Consider the following 21422-nt stretch of genomic DNA (forward strand, 5'->3'; position numbering starts at 1 on the left):
AGTTTTGCTCCTGAAATTTACATATGCACTCAACCAATTTCAATAAGACTGATAATATACAAACAGAGAAAATTCAAGCTGTGAAAACTGTCTCCTCTCCATGGCAGTCCCAAGTTCCCTAGTCCCATTCATAGAGACAGTTTATTATGACTATTACCAGAAATATTCTATGCATACAAACATTGTATGTGTACCTTGACATACACACACACAGTCGTTCTCTACCATGCCTTTTTCTATGTAGTAAGACATTTTAGAGAGCTTCTCTGTTATTTATAAAGAATAATAATAAACTTTCATCTAACTTTTGAGTTTCTGAGATGAGAAAATGCCTCTTTCAGTTTACGAATAGCAGCATATCTCAACAATCCTAAAATCAGACTATTATAGGAGGAGGATCTTCAAGCAGTGCTGTTCAACAGAACCATCTGGTATGATGGCAATGTTCATTTTTTTAATTGTCCAATATGGTAGCTACTAGCTACATTTGGCTATTGAGCACTTGATATCTAGCTGGTGTAACTGAGAAAATGAATGTTCCATTTTAATTGCTTTTAACAGCTGCATATGGCTATTGGTTGCTGAATTGGATAGCTCAGCCATAGAGCTTTTTAAGGCCACCTTCCTGACCTTACAGGAGAGTGATCGGAGTAGCAGAGGTATGTTTTAGTGGTGAAACCAAGATTGGAACTGAGATCTCCTGTTTCTTCATTCCTGCTTCAATTTTAGCATAGCTGCCACTTCAGCCCAGCATTTTGAGGCATAGAAAAGTGACCCTCAAAGTAAACAAGATCAAACTCGTCAAGATGCATCTCCTCCTGGGGATCATGAAGTCATACCCATTCAACATCCACCACATAGAATCAGCCTGGTTTACTCTGGCTACTCATTCCCTACATCTCTAGGTCCTCTTCAAGCTTTTCCCCATCCAAACTGTCACTCCTCTAGTTTGACACTATCCTTTTCTCATGAGGAGATGCTCTGCTGGAGTTCTTCCACTGTCTTTGAGCAACCCCCATACTGTTCCTATGTTATTTCCTAAAGCCCCATTTCTGACTGTGTTGTTTTGCTCATAAGGCATCACTAGTTGCCGCTACCCAAACAATACAGTCTAAAACTCTTAGTTCACGGTCCTCTAATGTGAGCTTCATCTTCTTCCTTTATTTTATTTATTGTTTTGAGACATAGTCTCACTTTGTCTTCCAGGCCGGAGTGCAGTGGTGCGATCTCAGCTCACTGCAACCTCTGCCTCCTGGGCTCAAGTGATCCTCCCGCCTCAGTCTCCTGAGAAGCTGGGATTACAGGCGCCCACAACCATGCCCCACTAATTTTTGTAGTTTTAGTAGAAATGAGGTTTTACCATGTTGGTTAGGCTGGTCTTGAATTCCTGGCCTCAAGTGATCTGCCTGCCTCGGCCTCCTAAAGTGCGGGGATTACAGGCATGAGCCACCGCGCCCAGCCTTTATTTTATTTTTATTTTTATTTTTGAGACAGAGTTTTGCTCTTGTTGCCCAGGCTGGAGTGCAATGGTGTGATCTTGGCTCACTGCAACCTCCGCCTCCCGGGTTCAAGCGATTCTCCTGCCTCAGCCTCCCAAGTAGCTGGGATTACAGGTATGCGCCACCATGCCTGGCTAATTTTGTATTTTTAGTAGAAACAAGGTTTCTCCATGTTAGTCAGGCTGGTCTCGAACTCCCGACCTCAGGTGATCCACCCACCTCGGCCTCCCAAAGTGCTGAGATTACAGGTGTGAGCCATGGCGCCCGGCTCTTTATTTTAAATAGACTTTTCATTTTAGAATGGTTTTTAGATTTATAGAGAAGTTGCAAACAGTACAGACAGTTCCTATGCACTCCGAACTCAGTTTTCCCTCCTATTGTTAACATCTCACATTACTATGGTACATATGTCACAGCTATTTATGTATGACATTAGTACATGACTGTTAACTCTATATCTTATCTGGATTCACTAGGTTTTTTCTAATGCCCTTTTTCTGTTTCAGGAAACGGTCTAGGATACCACTTCTTTTCTTCATGTCTCCTTAGCCGCCTCTGTTCTGTGATGGTTTTTCACACTTTCATTGTTTTTACCATGACCTTGACAGTCTTGAGAAGTGATGGTCAGGACTGCTTGATTTTTCCTATATTTTTCTCATGGGTAGGCTGGGGAGGAAGACCATAGAAGTGAAGTACCCCTTCATTACACCCTCCCCATACCCTGTCCCCACTTCCACACCCTAATCATGGGAAGCCTGTCACTAAATTCAGCCACTCAAGGATTGTGGAATTAATTGCCACCTTTTTTGAAGGGGTTATATCTACGCAAAGTATTTGAAATTCTATAAGGCAGAGTTGTCTTTTTGTTCCCATTTGTTTATTTGTTCAGTTATTTATTTATATCAGTATCAATTTAAGGATATTTAGACTTTGGGTTATAATCCAATACTACTATTATTAATTTTTCCCCCAAATAATTCCAGCTTTGGCCACTGGGAGCTCCCTCAGGTTGGTTTCGGACATTTTCAATGTGTGGCCCCGTATATATATTTTTTCTTAGCACTTCTTTTTGGCACTGCAAGATGCTCTAGGCTCATTTACGTTCCCTGCCCCAGGTCTAAAATTAGCCATTTCTCCAAGAAGTCCTGGTTTCTCCTGTTGGAAATGGTGCTAAAAACCACGACCTGGGAGCTGGGTCTCATTTTCTTTGTTAGCCTCATATCCCAGTCACCCAACCCTGATGGTCATCTACCCACTGGCTCCTGGACTGTACAGCATTTTCCCTCCATTAGCACCAAAATTAACAGAGGCTTCCTGGAAACTATTTTGTTGTCCTGGCTAAAGTACACTTTCTCCTTCCTCATATGGTTGAGAATCTTTTTCTGTAAGGCCCCATTCAAAATGCCCCCTCTGGCTGGGTGAGGTGGGTCACGCCTTTAATCCTAGCACTTTGGGAGGCCAAGATGGGTGAATCATTTGAGCCCAGTAGTTTGAGACCAGCTTGGGCAACATGGTGAAATCCCATCTCTACAAAACATACCAAAATTAGTTGGGTGTGGTGGCACACACCTGTGATTCCAGCTACCTGGGAGGCTGAGATGGGAAGATCTCCTGAGCTCAGGGAGGTTGAGGCTGCAGTGAGCTATGATTGTGCCACTGCACTCCAGCCTAGGCAATAGAGTGAGGCCCAATCTCAAAAAAAAAAAAGTCAACAAAAATCAAACACCAAAATACCCCCTCTTTCCTGAAACCTTTCCCAAACTCCTACTTGAGCTCTTATGGACCTATATACTACCAGGCTGTGAGTTTCCACAAGACAGCAATATGACACATTTACTTTTATATTCCTAAACTCAGCAGTTAGCATATAGCACACCAAATGGTTTTTGCCTAGTGGATATTATTATCTGACTGATTAAGATCAGTGTAAAATGCACTCTTTTGGGTCTATCAGGGAAAAAGAAAACCACACACACACACACACATACACACACATACACACACACAAAACAAAACAAAACTACCCTCCTGCAGAACTTTATTGCCACAGGGAAACTTTCGGTCTCAAGCCTGAAGAATGATATCCTGTTTCAGTCACATGTTACTGTGAAAACCAGAAGGAAGAGCCCTGGAACCTTATGACTCTCATCCCTGAAAATAGGCCTTTTCTGTTCCCAGCACATGTACATGTTCAAAGATAAGGATCAGTCAAATGAAACATACCATAAGGAAATTCACATAGATATCCCAAGCCAGGAAACCTCAATAAGAAGCAGGCAGTGGACCATGTTCAAATGAAGTGATGAATTATGTTGTGTAGGCATCTTCCTGGAATCGCTTATCCCATCTCTCACTCAGTCATGCCTACCGCCTAGGTGCTGTGAATGTAAATATAACCAGGTGACCATGGACATACCTGCATAACTGAGGTATTGGGAAACGTGTCCCAACTTTGGATGATTCTGTGACTTCTTATTGATGCCACGGAGTAAGAGTATATTCTGGGAGACCTAAGGCTCTTTCCTCCATCAATCACTCTGGAAGGGGGTAATCCTGGACAAGAAATGAGGTGACTTTTTGGCTGGGGTAGGAAGGAACTTCCTCCTCATTCTGGGGTTCAGAAACCTTTGCTCTGAGGTTTGGAAAGGGCTGGGGCTGCTCCCGTGAGAGGACGAAGTGTACGTCATGAAGAGGCAGGCCAGCGTTGCTGGCAGCTAATATTTTCTCGGCAGCAACACCAACAGCGCAGAGAAGTGGCCAGTGTCCCCACAGCGGGGTTGCTGTCCCTGTGGTCTCTCTGGATGACAGCGATGCCCCTTCCCCGAGCTCCTTGGCCCACCTGCATTCATCAGCAGCTACAGACAGCTCCTAGTACACTGATGGCCATCTCTGGCCCCAAGGCTCTCTCCTTCTCTGTCACCACAGGAGCACAACCTGGAAGTTTTTATTTCCTGCACGGGCAACCCTCAAACACAGAGGGAAAGGAGCCATAGGATAAACGCCCTTGCTACCTTACACTGGGAAGGGTGATTCTGAGATGTGTTGTTACGTGGTTTCTCAGAGGGCCCAGCTATAAGCCCTGGTTGAAACAGAGCTGCTGTTCTGATTAACATACTCGTGTTTGGCATTTCTCTCTTCCCCTCTTACATGCCCTACTCCGTTATTTGTACGTTTTAAGGTCACCTTCTATATAAGCTTCCTCCACCCACGTCCTTGTCTTGGCATCTGCTTTTGGGAAAACCTAAACTAAGATCTGCTGCCAGGGCAAGTGGGAAGACCCAGGGAATACAGGCAGCAATGGGGCAGCTGGGTTGGGCAGCTAAGAAAGAAGGACTAGGGAGAGGCTGTTCTGATAGAATCTACCAGAGATGCCTGGGGCCTCTGAGAAGGGTGATTTTCCTGCAAGGAAGGCAGACACTGCTGTGAGCAAGGGGCGTGTGGGCACACAGAGGTGAGCCAGGCATGCTATTGCTCCCCATTGAGCTTACAATTGGAGAACACCCAGCCAGTCCTTGCCAGCCAATGTCACATGGCATCTCAAGGATGCTCACCTGTTCAGGCTTTCACCACAGCAACGAAACATATACAACCCTCTGCCAAGAAGTCCCTGCCTAATACGGTTTGGCTGTGTCCCTACCCAAATCTCACCTTGAACTGTAATAATCCCCATGTGTCAAGGGTGGGGCCAGGTGGACATAACTGAATCATGTGGTAGTGAATAAGTCTCACAATATCTGATGGTTTTATAAATGGGAGTTCCCCTGCACAGGCTTTTTTGCCTGCCGCCATGTAAGACATGACTTTGTTCTTCATTTGCCTTTAGCCATGATTGCGAGGCCTCACCAGCCATGTGGAATCATGAGTCAATTAAACCTCTTTCCTTTTTTTTTTTTTTTTGAGATGGAGACTTGCTCTGTCACCCAGGCTGGAGTGCAATGGTATGATCTTGGCTCACTGCAACCTCTGCCTCCTGGGTTCAAGCGATTCTCCTGCCTCAGCCTCCCAAGTAGCTGGGATTGCAGGTGCCCGCCACCACACCTGCTAATTTTTGTATTTTTAGTAGAGATGGGGGTTTCACCATGTTGATCAGGCTGGTCTCGAACTCCTGACCTCGTGATCCGCCTGCCTTGGCCTCCCAAAGTGTTGGGATTACAGGCGTGAGCCACCACACCCGGCTGGCTTTCCTTTTTAAATTACCCAGCCTTGGGTATATCTTTATGAGCAGTGTGAGAACAGACTAATATACTGCCACACCTTCTCACACACTTCTGCCTCTAGGTTCTGGGTCTTTGCTCCACAATGTAATCAACATGGCTTCCTGGATTCCATGTCCTTTTCTTTTCTTTTTTTTGAGACAGAGTTTCGCCCTTGTTGCCCAGGCTGGAGTGCAATGGCACGATCTTGGCTTGCTGCAACCTCTGCCTCCTGGGTTCAAGTGATTCTCCTGTCTCAGCCTCTCAAGTAGCATGCACCACCATGCCCGGCTAATTTTTTGTATTTAGAAGAGATGGGGTTTCACCATGTTGGTCAGGCTGGTCTCGAACTCCTGACCTCAGATGATCCACCTGCCTCAGTCTCCCAAAGTGCTGGGATTACAGGTGTGAGCCACCACGCCTGGCCCCATATCCTTTTCTTGATGTCAGACGTGTATGCTCCTGGGCTACAAGAGGCCCCTATGCCATTTCCATCATCTTCTAAGTGCTAGTGTTTCATAGTTACTTTACTAATCTCAAACTCAGATCCCTCCAGCTTGCTGCCCAAACAACTCAGTATTAAGGAAGCTCAAGCCCCAGTATGATTAGAAGCTGGATTTCTGGGAACAATCATGCCTGGTTAATACCACCATGTAAGGGCACTGTACCTAGTAGGTACAGATGTTTGGTTATTTATGCTGCAGACAACAAGTTAAAAACATCCACTAATATGCCCAAATCTTGATATCTAAATTCCATTCTCCAATAAAATAAACCAGGGCTCGTTGGAGAAGTGATTGATTTCAGGACTGGAGTAAGAAAAATATAAGATGGTCTTGGAGTATCTTATGATGTGAGAAACAAAGGAAATGCTCAGAAAAAAAAAAAAAAAAATATGGGCAGCTTGTTGAAAGTGTCCAGGAAGCAACCTGAAAGAGCTCCCAATGGCCGAAGCTGGAGGCCAATGAGCAAAAAAGTGAACGATAAAGTAGTACTGGGTTAAACCCAAAGTATAAAATAAATATGTCCATAGTGACATAAATAAATAGAAATGACAGCTCTTCCTTTTAGAATTCCAGTTAATAAATGCAGAAGGAATACAGAGAAGAGACCATCTCTGCTAGAACACTACCATAAGAATTGCGGCAGATGCATTCTAAATGGATGCAAAAACTAGAGGGAGAAGTTTAAGGAGAAACAGGATATTTATATGGTCTCAAAGTATCTCTCCCCACTTAAATTAATTAAAAAGAGAAAAACAGAGGACCCCTGGCCACACTGTCCACCTCTGCCCATCCCGGGCTCTTTCTCGTGTTTCCCCACTTAGTTTTCTGCTTGCTTTCTTCTTCTCCAGCTCCCCATAATCTCCGGAATGAAGAGCAAGCGGTCCAGGCCAGGTGCGGTGGCTCATGTCTGTAATCCTGGCACTTCCGCAGGCCAAGGCAGGAGGATCGCTTCAGCCCATGAGTTCCAGACCAGCCTGGGCAAGATAGCAAGACCCCCCTGTCTCTACAAAAAAAAAAAAAAAGGCAGGGGGTGGGGGGATGGTTAACAAGCTGGGCATGGTGGCACACACCAGTAGTCCCAGCTACTCGGTAGGCTGAGGTGGGAGGATGGCTTGAGCCCAGGATGTCCAGGCTGCAGTGAGCCATGATCACGCCACAGCACTCCAGCCTGAGCAACAGAGTGAGACCCTGTCTGTAAATAAATAAATATTTTTTAAAAAAAGAGAAAAACAGTCACTTTATAATGAAGAAATCTGGCAGATACCACCTTGACAATGTGATTGAGGTTAACATGACCAGTGACACGAAAAATAGCCAGAGGGGAACGTAAGGTCAGAGTGCTCACTCAAAACTCTGCCTCCTTTATACTCATAGGGTCGTTAAAAAAAGAAAACAAACCAAAACATTCCCCAAAATCTCTGCTTCCAGACTGATCCCTCCCAGGAGCTCCTGATGCATATTTTGTTTTTTACCGCAAACTGGTTCCCTCCACCTGAGTATCCTACCTATAGGCTTTGAATGTGTATGCCCTGCCTCAGACCTTTGAGATTAGGGTCTAAACTTAAGTTCACAAAAGAAGCATCACCTCCCTAGTGAATCACCTTTTCAGCATGAAGGGTGAAATGTGAAATGATCTAATCTGCTTGTACGCAATGCCTAACTTGGGGTTGCATAGATGTGATGCTGGATGGTTTTGTAACCATTCCTGGAGGCAAGATTCCTCCACAACCATGTTCCATTACTCTGTGGCCATGTTCTACCTTGCTTTGACAGCCTAGCATAGAACATTTTGGCAGTTTCAGATCCTGACTAGATGTCTGCCGAAGGAGTTAAAAGCTGTAGTCACCGGAAGAGATGCATAGTGAGGCTCCCGGCTTAGCCATGTCTTCATGTGCAGAAGCTTTTTCATTTCCTCTCTGTATTCAGTTGGAGTTTACAAGCCTTTAAATATTAACACTCATTAATACTGATGTCTGAGAACCAAATCAATTTAACTTTCTAGAAATTACATTAGCTATTCATTCATTCAATACATTTTTTTTTTTTTTTTTGAGAGGGAGTCTTGCTCTGTCCCCCATGCTAGAGTGCAATGGCGTGATCTCGGCTCTCTGCAACCTCTGCCTCCCAGGTTCAAGCAATTGTCCTGCCTTGATGTCCCAAGTAGCTGGGATTACAGGCGCCCGCCACCATGACTGGCTAATTTTTGTATTTTTAGTAGAGACAGGGTTTCACCATGTTGACCAGGCTGCTCTTAAACTCCTGACCTCAGGTGATCTGCCTGCCTCGGCCTCCCAAAGTGCTGGGATTACAGGCGTGAGCCACCGCGCCCGGCCTCAATATACATTGATTAAGTGCTAGGCAACCTGATGGTGCTGGAGAAGCCTGGATAAATATATAGGACATGGCTCGTGCCCTTGGGAAGCCTATACACATTTACCTAAACAGCTACAGATGACAGGGAAAGTCTTATAATAAGGCATGTATATATACTTACATGTATGTATACAGATATGTATGTACACATTTGTTTATATCTACATACCTATACATATATGCATATATGTGCAAGTGTATATATAGTCCCTCAGAGAGAGATACATATGTGTGTGTGTGTGCGGGGGAACACACAAAAAAAGAGTATATGACTATCTTTTCTAAATGTGACTATAGGGCCAGGCACAGTGGCTCACTACTATAATCCCAGTACTTTGGGAGGCTGAGGTGGGTTGCTTGAGCCCAGGAGTTTGAGACCAGCCTGGGCAACATGGCAAAACTCCATCTCCAGAAAAAATACAAAAATTAGCTAGGCATGATGGTACATGCCCTGTAGTCCCAGCTACTCAGGAGGCTAAGGCAGGAGGGTCACTTGAACCCTGGAGGTCGAGGCTGCAATAAGCCAAGATCATGCCACTGCACTCCAGCCTGGGTGACAGCAAGAACCTGTCTCAAGAAAAAAAAAGTGACAGTACTGTAAAGGCTGTAATAGGGAGGCACATTTGATTAATTTGATTAATTCTAGAGATCAGAAGGATGAGCAATAATGGTTTGCCCTGGTGGGTAAAGGAGGAAGGCAGGCCTTAGAGGCAGAAGGACTAGCATGATCAAAAGTACAGGCATGTTAATATGTGTGGCATATATAAAAATGCAGCAATGGTATACCAAAAAAATAGTAAAACCAATGATGACAGACATTTATCGAGCATCTACTATGTGTCAGGCACTATCCTAAGCACTTCACACGTATTACCACACAGATGAGCCACATGTGTGGGTGAGACCAAGGAGACAGCTGGGGGTCATTGGATGATGGAATGCTTTGAATGTTGTGCCAAGGGCTTTGGGCTTTGTCCAGCAGGAGAGAGGCACCAAGAGTTATAAATAAGTACAGGCAAGACTGGACTTGTGATTTTAAAAGTTTCCTCTGCTAGCTGTGTAGGGAATGGGTTGGAGGAGATGAGATGGGAAGCAAAAAAGTGAGTTTGGAAGTTTTTTCAATAGTTCAGAGAAAGCAAAATGGCAGAGGATGTATTCAGGAGAGGTAGAAATGGGTCTTGCTGATCCCTGTATACATGGGGGCAGAGGAGGAAGGGAGAGGATTCTATGAACTCAGAGGGGAAGAAACAGTTTTAGAAAAGTGGATGAATTCAGTCTAAAGCAGATTCAGGTAGAGATGCCCAGAGGGCAGCTAAGAATTGAAGTCGAGAATCTGAAGGGACGGTTTGGGCCACAGTTAGATTAGGGACACCTTAACTCCATTTAAGCTGAAATTTGTCCTTTCAACACTAAGATTACCCCTGAATTCTCCTTTCTCTCCCCATTGTCCTTACATTTTCACATGAACAGCTGCAAAGTGACCCAGGGAGGAATACACACACAAGTCCACAGATGACAGAGGAACACACACACATGTATCTGAAGGTGACAGAGGTCTAAAAATGCATACTCATGCCCATGCATGTAAATATACCGACAGAGGCCACACAGGCATGCTTTTCTGGAGAGGCGGAGGTGTGCTTTCCAGTTGTTAATATACAGTGGGGTCTTTTCATCTAGCTGATGATTCTTAGCTGCTAGAAGGAGCAGGCCCACCTAGTCATGGAGACTCCCTCTACAATTCATTCATATGAAACATTCCAAGAGGACATCTAAAGCCTTCACTGAGCTGTTATTCCACGCTCCACACATTTGTAATCCATTTCCAGGTAAGCCACTGTAAACTGAGAATAACTCCTTGTAGCTACAAGTAGGTGATCCAACCACCTGCAATTAAACACACATCCACTGCAGCACTCAACTCTCCTACCGAAAAGCTTCTGCAGGACTTGTCCATCATATAAATCTTCAGCTAGGTCTTTCACAATGATTCTTTCTCCAACCAACACATCATTAATCCAGTCAATTAATACCTACAGAGAGAGAGAGAGGGAATGTGCAATAGTAAGAAAAGAGTTACGGGGTATTTTCTTACAGACCAGCTTTCTTATCCTAAACAATTAAAATCTAAATGAACTTTAGATTTTCAGTTTCATTTTATTTGAGATGGGGTCTCACTATGTTGCCTAGGCTGGACTCAAACTCCTGGACTCACGTGATCTCCCTGCCTCAACCTCCTGCGTAGCTGAGACTTTGGGAGTGTTCCATTGCGCCCCGCTTTGAACTTCAGATTTTAAAAGCAGAACTATCCACATGACCCAGTGTGTGCACAGGTAGCTGCAAGTGTGAGCCCTATTGGCCTTCTTAATTTTCAGATGTATATCCTGCTAGTGCTGGTGGCACCAGTGTCCCTGTTAATATCTATGTCCTGTATTATTCCTTACTCTAATGGCAAGCAACATTCACAATGTATGGCCATAAAAAAAATTTTAGGCTGGGCATGGTGGTTCACACCCGCAATCCCAACACTTTGGGAGGTCAAGGCGGGCAGATCACTTGAGGTCAGGAGTTTGAGACCAGCCTGGCCAACATGGTGAAACCCCGTCTCTACTAAAACTACAAAGATTAGTCAGGCGTGGTGATAAGTGCCTGTAATCCCAGCTACTTGGGTGGCTGAGGTAGGAGAATTGCTTGAACTGGGAGGTCGAGGCTGCAGTAAGCCAAGATCGTGCGACTGCACCCCAGCCTGGGCAACAGAGTGAGACTCTATCTCAAAAAAAAAGAAAAAAGTATACAGTGATACGTTTTGGTCATTGTGCACAGTAGTTTAATCCCCACCACAGTCAAGATACAGAACAGTTCCCTCCCCAGTAGGATGCTTCTGTAGGTTCCTTTGTACTCAATCCTCCTCCCTGACCACAGGCCTGGGGGAATCACTACAGTTTTGACATTTCTCCAATTTCTTATAAGTGGACATCGTCCTTTGTGTTGGACGTCTTTGCCTTAGCATAAATATGCTGCCTTTATAACACAGCAATAGCCAGACAGCATTGCCATCCCTGGGTGGGCTGATGTTGGAGTCTGGAGGCTTTACAGGACATTGTTCTGCTGTCCCAAGGCAGGAGGATGGCAACTGTAATACCTACTGTATACCGGGCACTGCACTGTATCCAGTAAAGTAAGACCCAGCCTCTGTCCTGGAGAGGCTTATGGGGGCAGAAAACCGGTCAACCAAAGGATTATAACATAAAGGGTTCAAATCCTGGGGTGGGGAGGACATGGTGCTATGAGAGAGTAGAGAAGAGGCCCCAACAGGCTGGGAGTAGGCAGGAGAGATCAGGAATGAGGGGAGGCTTCCAGAAAGCCTTGTGTTTGAGGAGACTTTTTTTTTTTTTTCCTTTTGAGGTAGGGTCTTGCTATGTTGCCCAGGCTGGAGTGCAGTGGCTATTCATAGGTGCAATCATAGTGCACTATAGCCTCGAACTTCTGGCCTCAAACCTTCATCTGAAAGTAGCTGGCATTACAGGTACATGCCACCGTGCCCAGCTCCTAAGGAGACTCTTAAAAGAATACTAGGAGTTGACCAGAAAGAGTAGGATTTCAAGGTGGTCAAAGCAGCCTAGATCTAGAAAATTGAACCTCCCTCTGGAAGTACCCTCTGGAACCTCCCTCTGGAAGCTACCTCCCTCTGGAGGTAGCTGTGCCTTTGGTCAGCACCCCAGGGCTCAGGCCTATGTGCATCTCCAATCCTCCACTCCCTCAAACAGGGCCCGAGTGCAGGTCTAGGTCTGGGAGATCAACATTGAAGCCTAAACCATTTGGAGCCCATTCTGACCGTCCTTACCCTTAGAGGTCTCCTGAGCAAGTAGCAGCATACCCATTCTAGCATGGTGAGCGCCCTCTGATAGGAGCAAGCCCAGGGCTAGCCCCTTTCCCCCTACCCTTGCCCATACAGGCCTAGCACCCCAGAGAGGTGCAGCGGCAGGCAGAGCCTACACCTCAACTGTTCCATCTTCTTCCTGAACAGAAAGGTGAGCGCTCAGGGTCTCACTGGGCAGGGGCAGTCATCTGTGGGTGCAGCACAGACTGCATCAGGAAAGGCCAGATACCCAACATGCACAGCCCAGCTGCCTGTGGGGCTCCAGTTGTGATCCAGGGGAGCAAGGGGCTGCATGGTGGCCTAGCCAAGGCTGCCTCCTTTCTCTTGAACTCTGGGGTCAGGGCACAGACTCCCTTCAGCAGACAGAAGGGACATTTATACATCTCCTCTGAGATGACTGCCCTCAGTCCTCCAGTCCCTAGTGAGATGGCCCAACCCTCACATGGGTTTGATTTTACTTCTGAATACTCCTGGCTGACTTTGAAATTCCTACCCATTCATCCACCCACGCTTCCTTTCCTCCATCCATCCTTTAATGTTTATTAAATACCTGCTATATGTGACATTCTGTGCTGGGTCCTTGGGGTACAATGATAGAAAAAAAAGACAGTCTCTAACCCCAAGAAGCTCACCATTTAGTGAAGGAGACAGAGAAGTGCATGAGAGGCTATAATATTACGTGGAGACGACAACAGAACTAAGGACAGGGCCATAGCAGCCGCAGAACAGAACTAAGGACAGGGCTGAGCCATGGCACTAGAGTTTAGAGCAAGCTTCCTGGAGCAAGCAGCCATGCTGAGACTTTCAGATGAGGGGCATGAGAGGCATTCTAGTCAGAGTGGACTGCATTAGCCAGGCTTTGGCGGTGGGGAGCGCCGGGAGCACGCATGGGCTGCTGGGAGCAGCAGTTCTGGCATCCTTGTGTTGCTGGGTAGTGGCTGATCTCAGGTTGAAGAGGCAGCTAGAGCAAGGACTCTAAACACCACCTCTTAGGAGTGGACTGCAACCTGTGGTGGATGAGAAACTCTGATAGGTCTTGCACAGGGGAACCGCGTATTCAGATTTGCATGGGGGAATGAATCACTCTGACATCCAGTGCTTTTTTTTTTTTTTTTTGAGACAGGGTCAGGCTGGAGTGCAGTGGCGTGATCATGGCTCACTGCAACCTCTGCCTCCCAGGTTCAAGCCATCCTCCCACCTCAGCCTCCCGAGTAGCTGGGATTACAGGCATGCGCCACCACACTTGGCTAATTTTTGTATTTTTAGTAGAGATGGTGTTTCACCACATTGCCCAGGCTGGTCTTGAACTCCTGACCTCAAGTGATCCACCCACCAGCTAATTTTTGTACTTTTAGTAGAGATGATGTTTCACCGCATTGCCCAGGCTGGTCTCGAACTCCTGAGCTCAAGTGATCCGCCCATCATGGCCTCTGCAGAGTGCTGGGATGACAGGCGTGAGTGCCTTTTGTCTTAAGTGCAGCTTGGTTAAGCTGAAGAGGAGGAACATAGGACAGGGAATAAGATGCAGGGGAGAAATGAACAGTTTTGAAAGGACAAGCGCACACCAGCCACTGCACAGGTACGTTATGCACATTATGTCACCTCATCTCCTTTATTTCTGCTTGAATTCCATCTCCTTGTTTATGACCACAAATAAAGCATCTGGCTTTTCTGAGACTTGGTTTTGTCATCTGGAAAATGGGGATGAGACTAATTACTGCTCCACTGCCTGCTTTTGAGGGTCCTTGAGAAAATAAGCATTTTGTGCACTCTGGAATCCTGGGCATCATGAGCTTACCTGTACTGAACTGTCTGGTGCTGTGACCAGCACCATTCACTGGGCATTTGTCACATCCCACGCTTACACGATCGGTTACGTTTTCGATGGCCATCTGCTAGACCACTCACTGCCTGAGGCAGGGGCTGCCATGACTTTTTACCTTCTCTGAGGGGCTCGTGGGGTGCCTGAACAGAGCAGGTGGCATATGGACACCTGGTGGGTCAGTGAGGCACCTGAAGCCGCTCCTGATTTCTTCTTACCTTCATCAGTTCTTGAAGCTTGGGGTCACTGCGTGAGTTTGGATCCACCATTGTTCGCACCTCATTCTCCTCTTTAAAAAGAAAAGGAATTCAGTGGGGGTGCTGGCATGGGAAAGCTTAAGCGAATTCAGAGACAAGAGCACAGTTACCCAGCATCGTGTCCTCGGGGTCCAGCTCGAAGGGAATTGGGCTGAGGGGCAGGTTAATGGCGTTCATTCCCTCCTCCTGCAGCTCGGACACTGGAAGGAAAGGAAGAGCAGGGTCACATTTCAGCTGATGGACGGCAGGGGGTTGGAGCTCTGTAACAAGGGTGTTCGATATTGACATTGAGAAAAAAACCCACTAAGGGTAGATTACAGCTGTTACTCAGCCTACGATCAATTCATGGCCTCGCCTGGCTGAAAGGACCTAATTGTCCCCTTAATCTCACCTCTGCCAGCTGTCACTTCACTTGCTTTCCTCAGGGAAGCAGGGAGGTCTCAAAAGCACAGAAATCTCCCTCCTCTCAGAATAGATTTCAGAATGAATGGAAGCGAGGTGGGCACTGACTTCTTTCTGAGTCTGTACCTCCTGCCTGTCCCTTCTTCCAGGACTTCCTGTCTGGTGCCCAGTGACTGTGTGCTGACAGGATGAATGGGGTCATGGGTTTGAGGCTATATGTACGCTGTAAGGCATTTCCACCCTCAGTTCAACCGTCCTCTGACTTCTCACCTCTCCTGGCTTCCCTGAGGTACTCTCCTGATTATCTGCCTTCCCACCTCCACCCAACCCCAGCCACTGCTCAAAATACCTCAGTTCTGGCCCTTCCCTGAGCTCTGGTCCTATCCCTTGAGATGGAACCAGCTGTGGGACCTGAGGCCAGGCACTTCATCTCTCTTGGCCCATTTCCTCAGCTGAAGTTACAGTTTGACTGGATGAACAGTAAGCTCTTTTACAGTCTTCAAATCCTAGAAATCTATAATTCCACCTTCCTCAGAAAGAAAAACAAAAACAGGTAAAAACTACCAAAGATTACCAGCCCACGCTCCTCCAAGTGCCCAGCCCCCACATGGAGCCTTAGTACAAAAAAATTCCTCCCACAAAACCAGTTGTGTGACAGACGTTTGGTGAGTGCTGACCTTGGATTACCCCTCCTAAACTCAGTGACTTAAATCCCCTTGCTTTTTGCCAATTAAGCACAGAAAGGCCATTTTCTCAGAAGGTGTTGGTCACCAAGAGGTTCTTAAAGAGCTAATACAGCAGCTGCAATCAACTTTAATAAAAGCAACGTCCCATCTTTCCATTTTATTTTTTTTATTGACTCTGGCCTCACCAATTGCCAGCACAGACTTGCAAGAAATCCTGAGCACAAGGCAGCCACTTACAAAGAGTTCTTTCACCTCAGTACACTCACTGATAGCTGCAGTTGGACTGATAGGAGACTGAGAAACAAAGGGAGTGGAACACACTCTACGCCCTAAGAGACACAACTTGCATGGCAAGGCTGGTATTTAGTACCTTTGCAGCAGGCCTTTGACATTCACATAGGGTACCAGCCAGTCACCACCTTGATCTCCACATTCACAGACACCTACTATGTCATAGAATTCTCCATAAAACATGACAGAAACACAGAGGGGCTACCTTCAAAGCTTAAATCAAGCTTGTCCAACCCACAGCTCACAGGCTGCAATGGGGCCGAGGATGGCTTTGAATGCAGCCCAACACAAATTCATAAACTTTCTTAAAACATTATGAGATTATCTGGAGTTTTTTAAAAATAGTTCATCAGCTATCATTAGTGTTTAGTGTATTTTATGTGTGGCCTAAGACAATCCTCCTTCTTCCAACGTGGCCCAAGGAAGCCAAAAGATTGGACATCCCTGGCTTAAATGATTCTGTAGGTACAGATTGTGTTTGTTTTCCAGCTAAGCACAACTGTTTCCTTAAAATTCTATAGTTTCTTCTAATATCTCCCCTAGAACTACCAGTTTTCTTTCTTTCTCAGGCTATTTCTCACAAAGAAGCACAATTTTCATTACTTTGTTAACAAGCATTGCTATGCAAGGAGTGAGCAGTGGAAATAAAGTCATGTTTAAGTGTGGCTGCAAGGCTAGGCTTACTGCCCAATAAAGGAACTTGCTCCTGCCTGGGACTTGCTCTCCTGTAGTTACACTGATCTGCACTGTCCAATACAGTAGCTACTAGCCACTTGAGCTATTTAAATTTCAATGAATTAAAAATTCCGCTCCTTAGCTGCACCAACCACATTGCAGAAATAGCACTCAATGGCCACAGGTGGCTGGTACCTACAACACCGGACAGCATGGATGTAGAAAGTTTCCATCACAAGATCATCAAGTGTGTTCTCATGATTTAAGTGAGGACATGCCATATTTGGTTTTCTGCTCCTGTGTTAGTTTGCTAAGGATAATGGCCTCCAGCTCCATCCATGTCACTGCAAATTACGTGATCCTTTCTTTATTCATGGCTGTATAGTGTTCCATGGTGTATATGTACCACATTTTCTTTATCCAGTCTATAGTTGATGGGAAAATAATCCATACAACAAACCCCCAGGACACAAGTTTGCTTATGTAACAAACATGTACCCCTGAACTTAAAGCTAAAAAATAAAATTTTTAAAAGAGATTAAGTGGATAATGTTGTCCTAGGTCATCCCATTCAACTAATGTCCATGTCCACATTTAAATCGCCAGCCTGGAGCTCCAAGCTTATGAATCTAATCGCTTATTCAATGTCTCCTCTTAAGTCTACTAATAGAGATCTCAAATGTACACATCCAAACAGAACTTGTGATTCTCAACACCCTCATACCCACCATACCAGCACTAAAATGAACCTGTTCTTTATTCTTATCCTCTTCAGTGGATGGCACCACTGTTTACACCATGGTTCACACCAAGCTCCGAGGAATCACTCTTAAGTTCTCATTTTCCTCACCTTTTGCATCTGTCCAAAACACTGGCAAATTTTGTGGGCTCCACCTCCAAACCAGGACCCAATTCCAAACACTTCTCACCATCTCCCTGCTCTACCATCCTGACTTGAGCCACCGTTATCTTTTGCCTGGCCTATCAGAACCATCTTCTACCTGGTCTACCACTTTGCTTGCATTTCCCCCACTCTCACCTACTTCCCACCCGCAGCCAGAATGTTCTACAAAAATGTAAATAGGATCATACATTCTCCCACTTCAAGCTTTCTTGTGACTTCCCATCATACTCAGGTCATAGGTAGGAGTTGAGGTTTTATTCTATCAGACTCTGATTAGCACCCCCACCTCCCTCTCATGTTTTATTTTCTCATCATGATCTATTTTCTCATGATGATCAGAAATAATAACTTATATGTCTGTTAACTCTTTCCCTCACCAGAATGTAAGTTTTGTAAGGACTGGCACTATTTCTCTTTTGTTCACTATTAGATCCCCCATGAGGCCAGAGGGCACAGTGGTAGAAGCCAAGCTGCCTACGTTCATATCCAGACTCCACCACTCACCAGCTCTGTGGCCTTGGGCAAGTTCATCAACCTCTCATGCCTTAGATTCCTCACCTGAAAAATGGGAGTGACAGCAATACTGCCAACCTCCAAGGGTTGCTGAGAAGATTAAATGAGTTAATATATGCAAAGTACCCAGAAGCATGCCTAGCAGCTGGTAAGAGCTAGGTAAATATATGCAACTATTATTATTACTTAAAACAACACCTCAAGCATTGTAAGCACTCAAGAAACATTTGTTGAATACATAATCCAAACTGTCAAGACCACCCTTCAACTGCACAGGTTATGAGTTGAGGCAGAATTTGCCAAAGCAGAGAATGGGATGCAAAGGATTTTACCTTTTTCCCAGAAAAACAGAATACATTTCCATTTTAGCTTGACTGTGTGTGTGCACATGTGCGTACGCATGCACGCACATTTCTGGGGCAGCATTTCCAGCTTACATTTTATATGGGAAGTAAAGTCACACCTGTCCCAAGACTTGTTGTATAGCCAAAGTGAGCCAATTTGTAAATAGAGAGGTATTGAAACATCTCTAAAGTGTGACTAGAAACGCAATATTTGAAGCCAGGACTCCTAAAGGTGGGTCTGAACAGGATCTCTTTTTCTGTGCAGATCGTTGTTAAAAATGTTTTCAGATGAAAAATCCCCAGTTAGAAACATTCCCCTCTTCCCTGCCTCTTTAATTCACTCACAGAGACATAACAAATCCAAGAAGAAAGGCCAAGATATGTTTGCAATTGGAAATGTTTTTTTTCAGGAAACGATTTGGTACAGGAACATCATTCCCATTCCATTAACTGCTGACTCTGAGCCAACTGTTTGTAAAAGTGAATATGCAAACTGCCCAGTGCAGGCCTGGCCCTTGCCCCATGGGGCCCCATTAGTGGCCACTTTCCCAAAACAGCCCTCCTGCTTTGGAGGTTTCATTTCTGTTAAACCAAAGCAGGACCCAGCAGAAGCCCCTTGCCAATTCTCACGCACTGAAAGAGAAAGAGCTACAACTGAATTTTCTCAGCACAGAATGGGAATCTGATGTTTATCCCCTGAACCTCCTCTAACAATCTAAAACTAGGTCCGAATGTCTCACAGCGCCATTAAGTCATAACTTAATAAACAGATCCCCTCTCCCTCTCCCTCTCCCCCTCCCTCCTCCCTCCTCCCTCCTCCCTCCTCCCTCCTCCCTCCTCCCTCCTCCCTCCTCCCTCCTCCCTCCTCTTCTCCCTCTCCCTCTCTTCTTTTTTCGGTCTCCCGCTGTTACCAAAGCTGGACTGTACTGCCATGATCCGGCTCGCTGCAACCTCCCTGCCTCGGGCTCCGGTGACTCTCCTGCCTCGGCCTGCCGAGTGCCTGGGATTGCAGGCGCGCGCCGCCACGCCTGAATGGTTTTTGTATTTTTGGTGGAGACGGGGTTTCGCCGTGTTGACCGGGCTGGTCTCCAGCTCCTGGCCTCGAGTGATCTGCCTGCCTCGGCCTCCCGAGGTGCTGGGATTGCAGACGGAGTCTCGCTAACTCAATGCTCAATGGTGCTCAGGCTGGAGTGCAGTGGTGTGATCTCGGCTCGCTGCAACCTCCACCTACCAGCCTCCTGCCTTGGCCTCTTAAAGTGCTAGCATTACAGCCTCTGCCCCGCCGCCACCCCGTCTAGAAAGTGAGGAGCATCTCTGCCTGGCCGCCCATCGTCTGGGATGTGAGGAACCCCTCTGCCCGGCCGCCCTATCTGGGAAGTGAGGAGCGCCTCTGCCCGGCCGCCCATCGTCTGGGATGTGAGGAGCGCCTCTGCCCGGCTGCCACCCCGTCTGGGAGGAAGGGAGGAGCGCCTCTGCCCGGCTGCCCCGTCTGGGAGATGAGGAGCACCTCTGCCCGGCCGCCCCGTCTGGGAGGTGAGGAGCGCCTCTGCCTGGCCACCCCTTCTGGGAGGTGAGGAGCGCCTCTGCCCGGCCGCCACCCCGTCTGGGAGGAAGTGAGGCGCGCCTCTGCCCGGCCGCCCCGTCTGGGAGGTGAGGAGTGCCTCTGCCCGGCCGCCACCCCGTCTGGGAGGAAGTGAGGAGCGCCTCTGCCCGGCTGCCCCGTCTGGGAGATGAGGAGCACCTCTGCCCGGCCGCCCCGTCTGGGAGGTGAGGAGCGCCTCTGCCTGGCCGCCACCCCGTCTGGGAGGAAGTGAGGAGCGCCTCTGCCCGGTTGCCCCATCGGGGAGGTGAGGAGCGCCTCTGCCTGGCCGCCACCCTGTCTGGGAAGTGAGGAGCGCCTCTGCCCGGCTGCCACCCCATATGGGAAGTGAGGAGCGCCTCTGCCCAGCCGCCCCTTCTGGGAGGTGAGGAGCGCCTCTGCCCAGCCGCCCCGTCTGGGAGGTGAGGAGCGCCTCTGCCCGGCCGCCCCGTCTGGGAGGTGAGGAGCGCCTCTGCCTGGCCGCCACCCCGTCTGGGAGGAAGTGAGGAGCACCTCTGCCCAGCTGCCCCATCTGGGAAGTGAGGAGCGCCTCTGCCTGGCTGCCACTCCCTATGGGAAGTGAGGAGCGCCTCTGCCCGGCCGCCCACTCTGGGAAGTGAGGAGCGCCTCTGCCTGGCCGCCCACTCTGGGAGGTGAGGAGCGCCTCTGCCTGGCCACTCCGTCTGGGAAGGGAGGAGCGCCTCTGCCCGGCCACCCCGTCTGGGAGGTGAGGAGCGCCTCTGCCCGGCCGCCACCCCGTCTGGGAGGAAGTGAGGAGCACCTCTGCCCGGCCGCCCCGTCTGGGAAGTGAGGAGCGCCTCTGCCCGGCCGCCACCCCATCTGGGAGGAAGTGAGGAGCGCCTCTGCCCGGCTGCCCCATCTGGGAAGTGAGGAGCGCCTCTGCCCGGCTGCCACCCCGTATGGGAAGTGAGGAGCGCCTCTGTCCGGCCGCCCCGTCTGGGAGGTGAAGAGTGCCTCTGCCCGGCCGTCACCCCGTCTGGGGGGAAGTGAGGAGCACCTCTGCCCGGCCGCCCCGTCTGGGAGATGAGGAGCACCTCTGCCCGGCCGCCCCGTCTGGGAGGTGAGGAGCGCCTCTGCCCAGCCGCCACCCCGTCTGGGAGGAAGTGAGGAGCACCTCTGCCCGGCCGCCCCCTCTGGGAAGTGAGGAGCGCCTCTGCCTGGCCGCCACCCTGTCTGGGGGGAAGTGAGGAGCGCCTCTGCCTGGCTGCCCCATCTGGGAAGGGAGGAGCGCCTCTGCCCAGCCGCCACACCGTCTGGGAAGTGAGGAGCGCCTCTGCCTGGCCACCCCGTCTAGGAGGTGAGGAGCGCCTCTGCCCGGCCGCCCAGTCTGGGAAGTGAGGAGCGCCTCTGCCCGGCCGCCCAGTCTGGGAAGTGAGGAGCGCCTCTGCCCGGCCGCCCAGTCTGGGAAGTGAGGAGCGCCTCTGCCTGGCCGCCACCCCGTCTGGGAGGAAGTGAGGAGCACCTCTGCCCAGCTGCC

The 21422-nt window shown here is 48.1% G+C and overlaps 1 protein-coding gene across 1 annotated transcript in view; it reads right to left on the reverse strand.

Moving 5' to 3' along the window:
- The window catches only part of PARVA (parvin alpha), a 159662-nt gene that overhangs the window by 42804 nt on the left and 95436 nt on the right, over nucleotides 1-21422 (reverse strand). Inside the window, exons 2-4 of the mRNA XM_002822019.6 lie at nucleotides 14641-14730; nucleotides 14492-14562; nucleotides 10502-10604 (exon numbers count right to left, since the gene is read on the reverse strand). Of these exons, the coding sequence (XP_002822065.2) occupies nucleotides 10502-10604; nucleotides 14492-14562; nucleotides 14641-14730 (264 nt within the window). The remainder of the gene's footprint in view (nucleotides 1-10501; nucleotides 10605-14491; nucleotides 14563-14640; nucleotides 14731-21422) is intronic.

This window comes from Pongo abelii, chromosome 9, assembly GCF_028885655.2.
Source record: "Pongo abelii isolate AG06213 chromosome 9, NHGRI_mPonAbe1-v2.0_pri, whole genome shotgun sequence".
Classification (NCBI taxonomy): Eukaryota; Metazoa; Chordata; class Mammalia; order Primates; family Hominidae; genus Pongo; species Pongo abelii.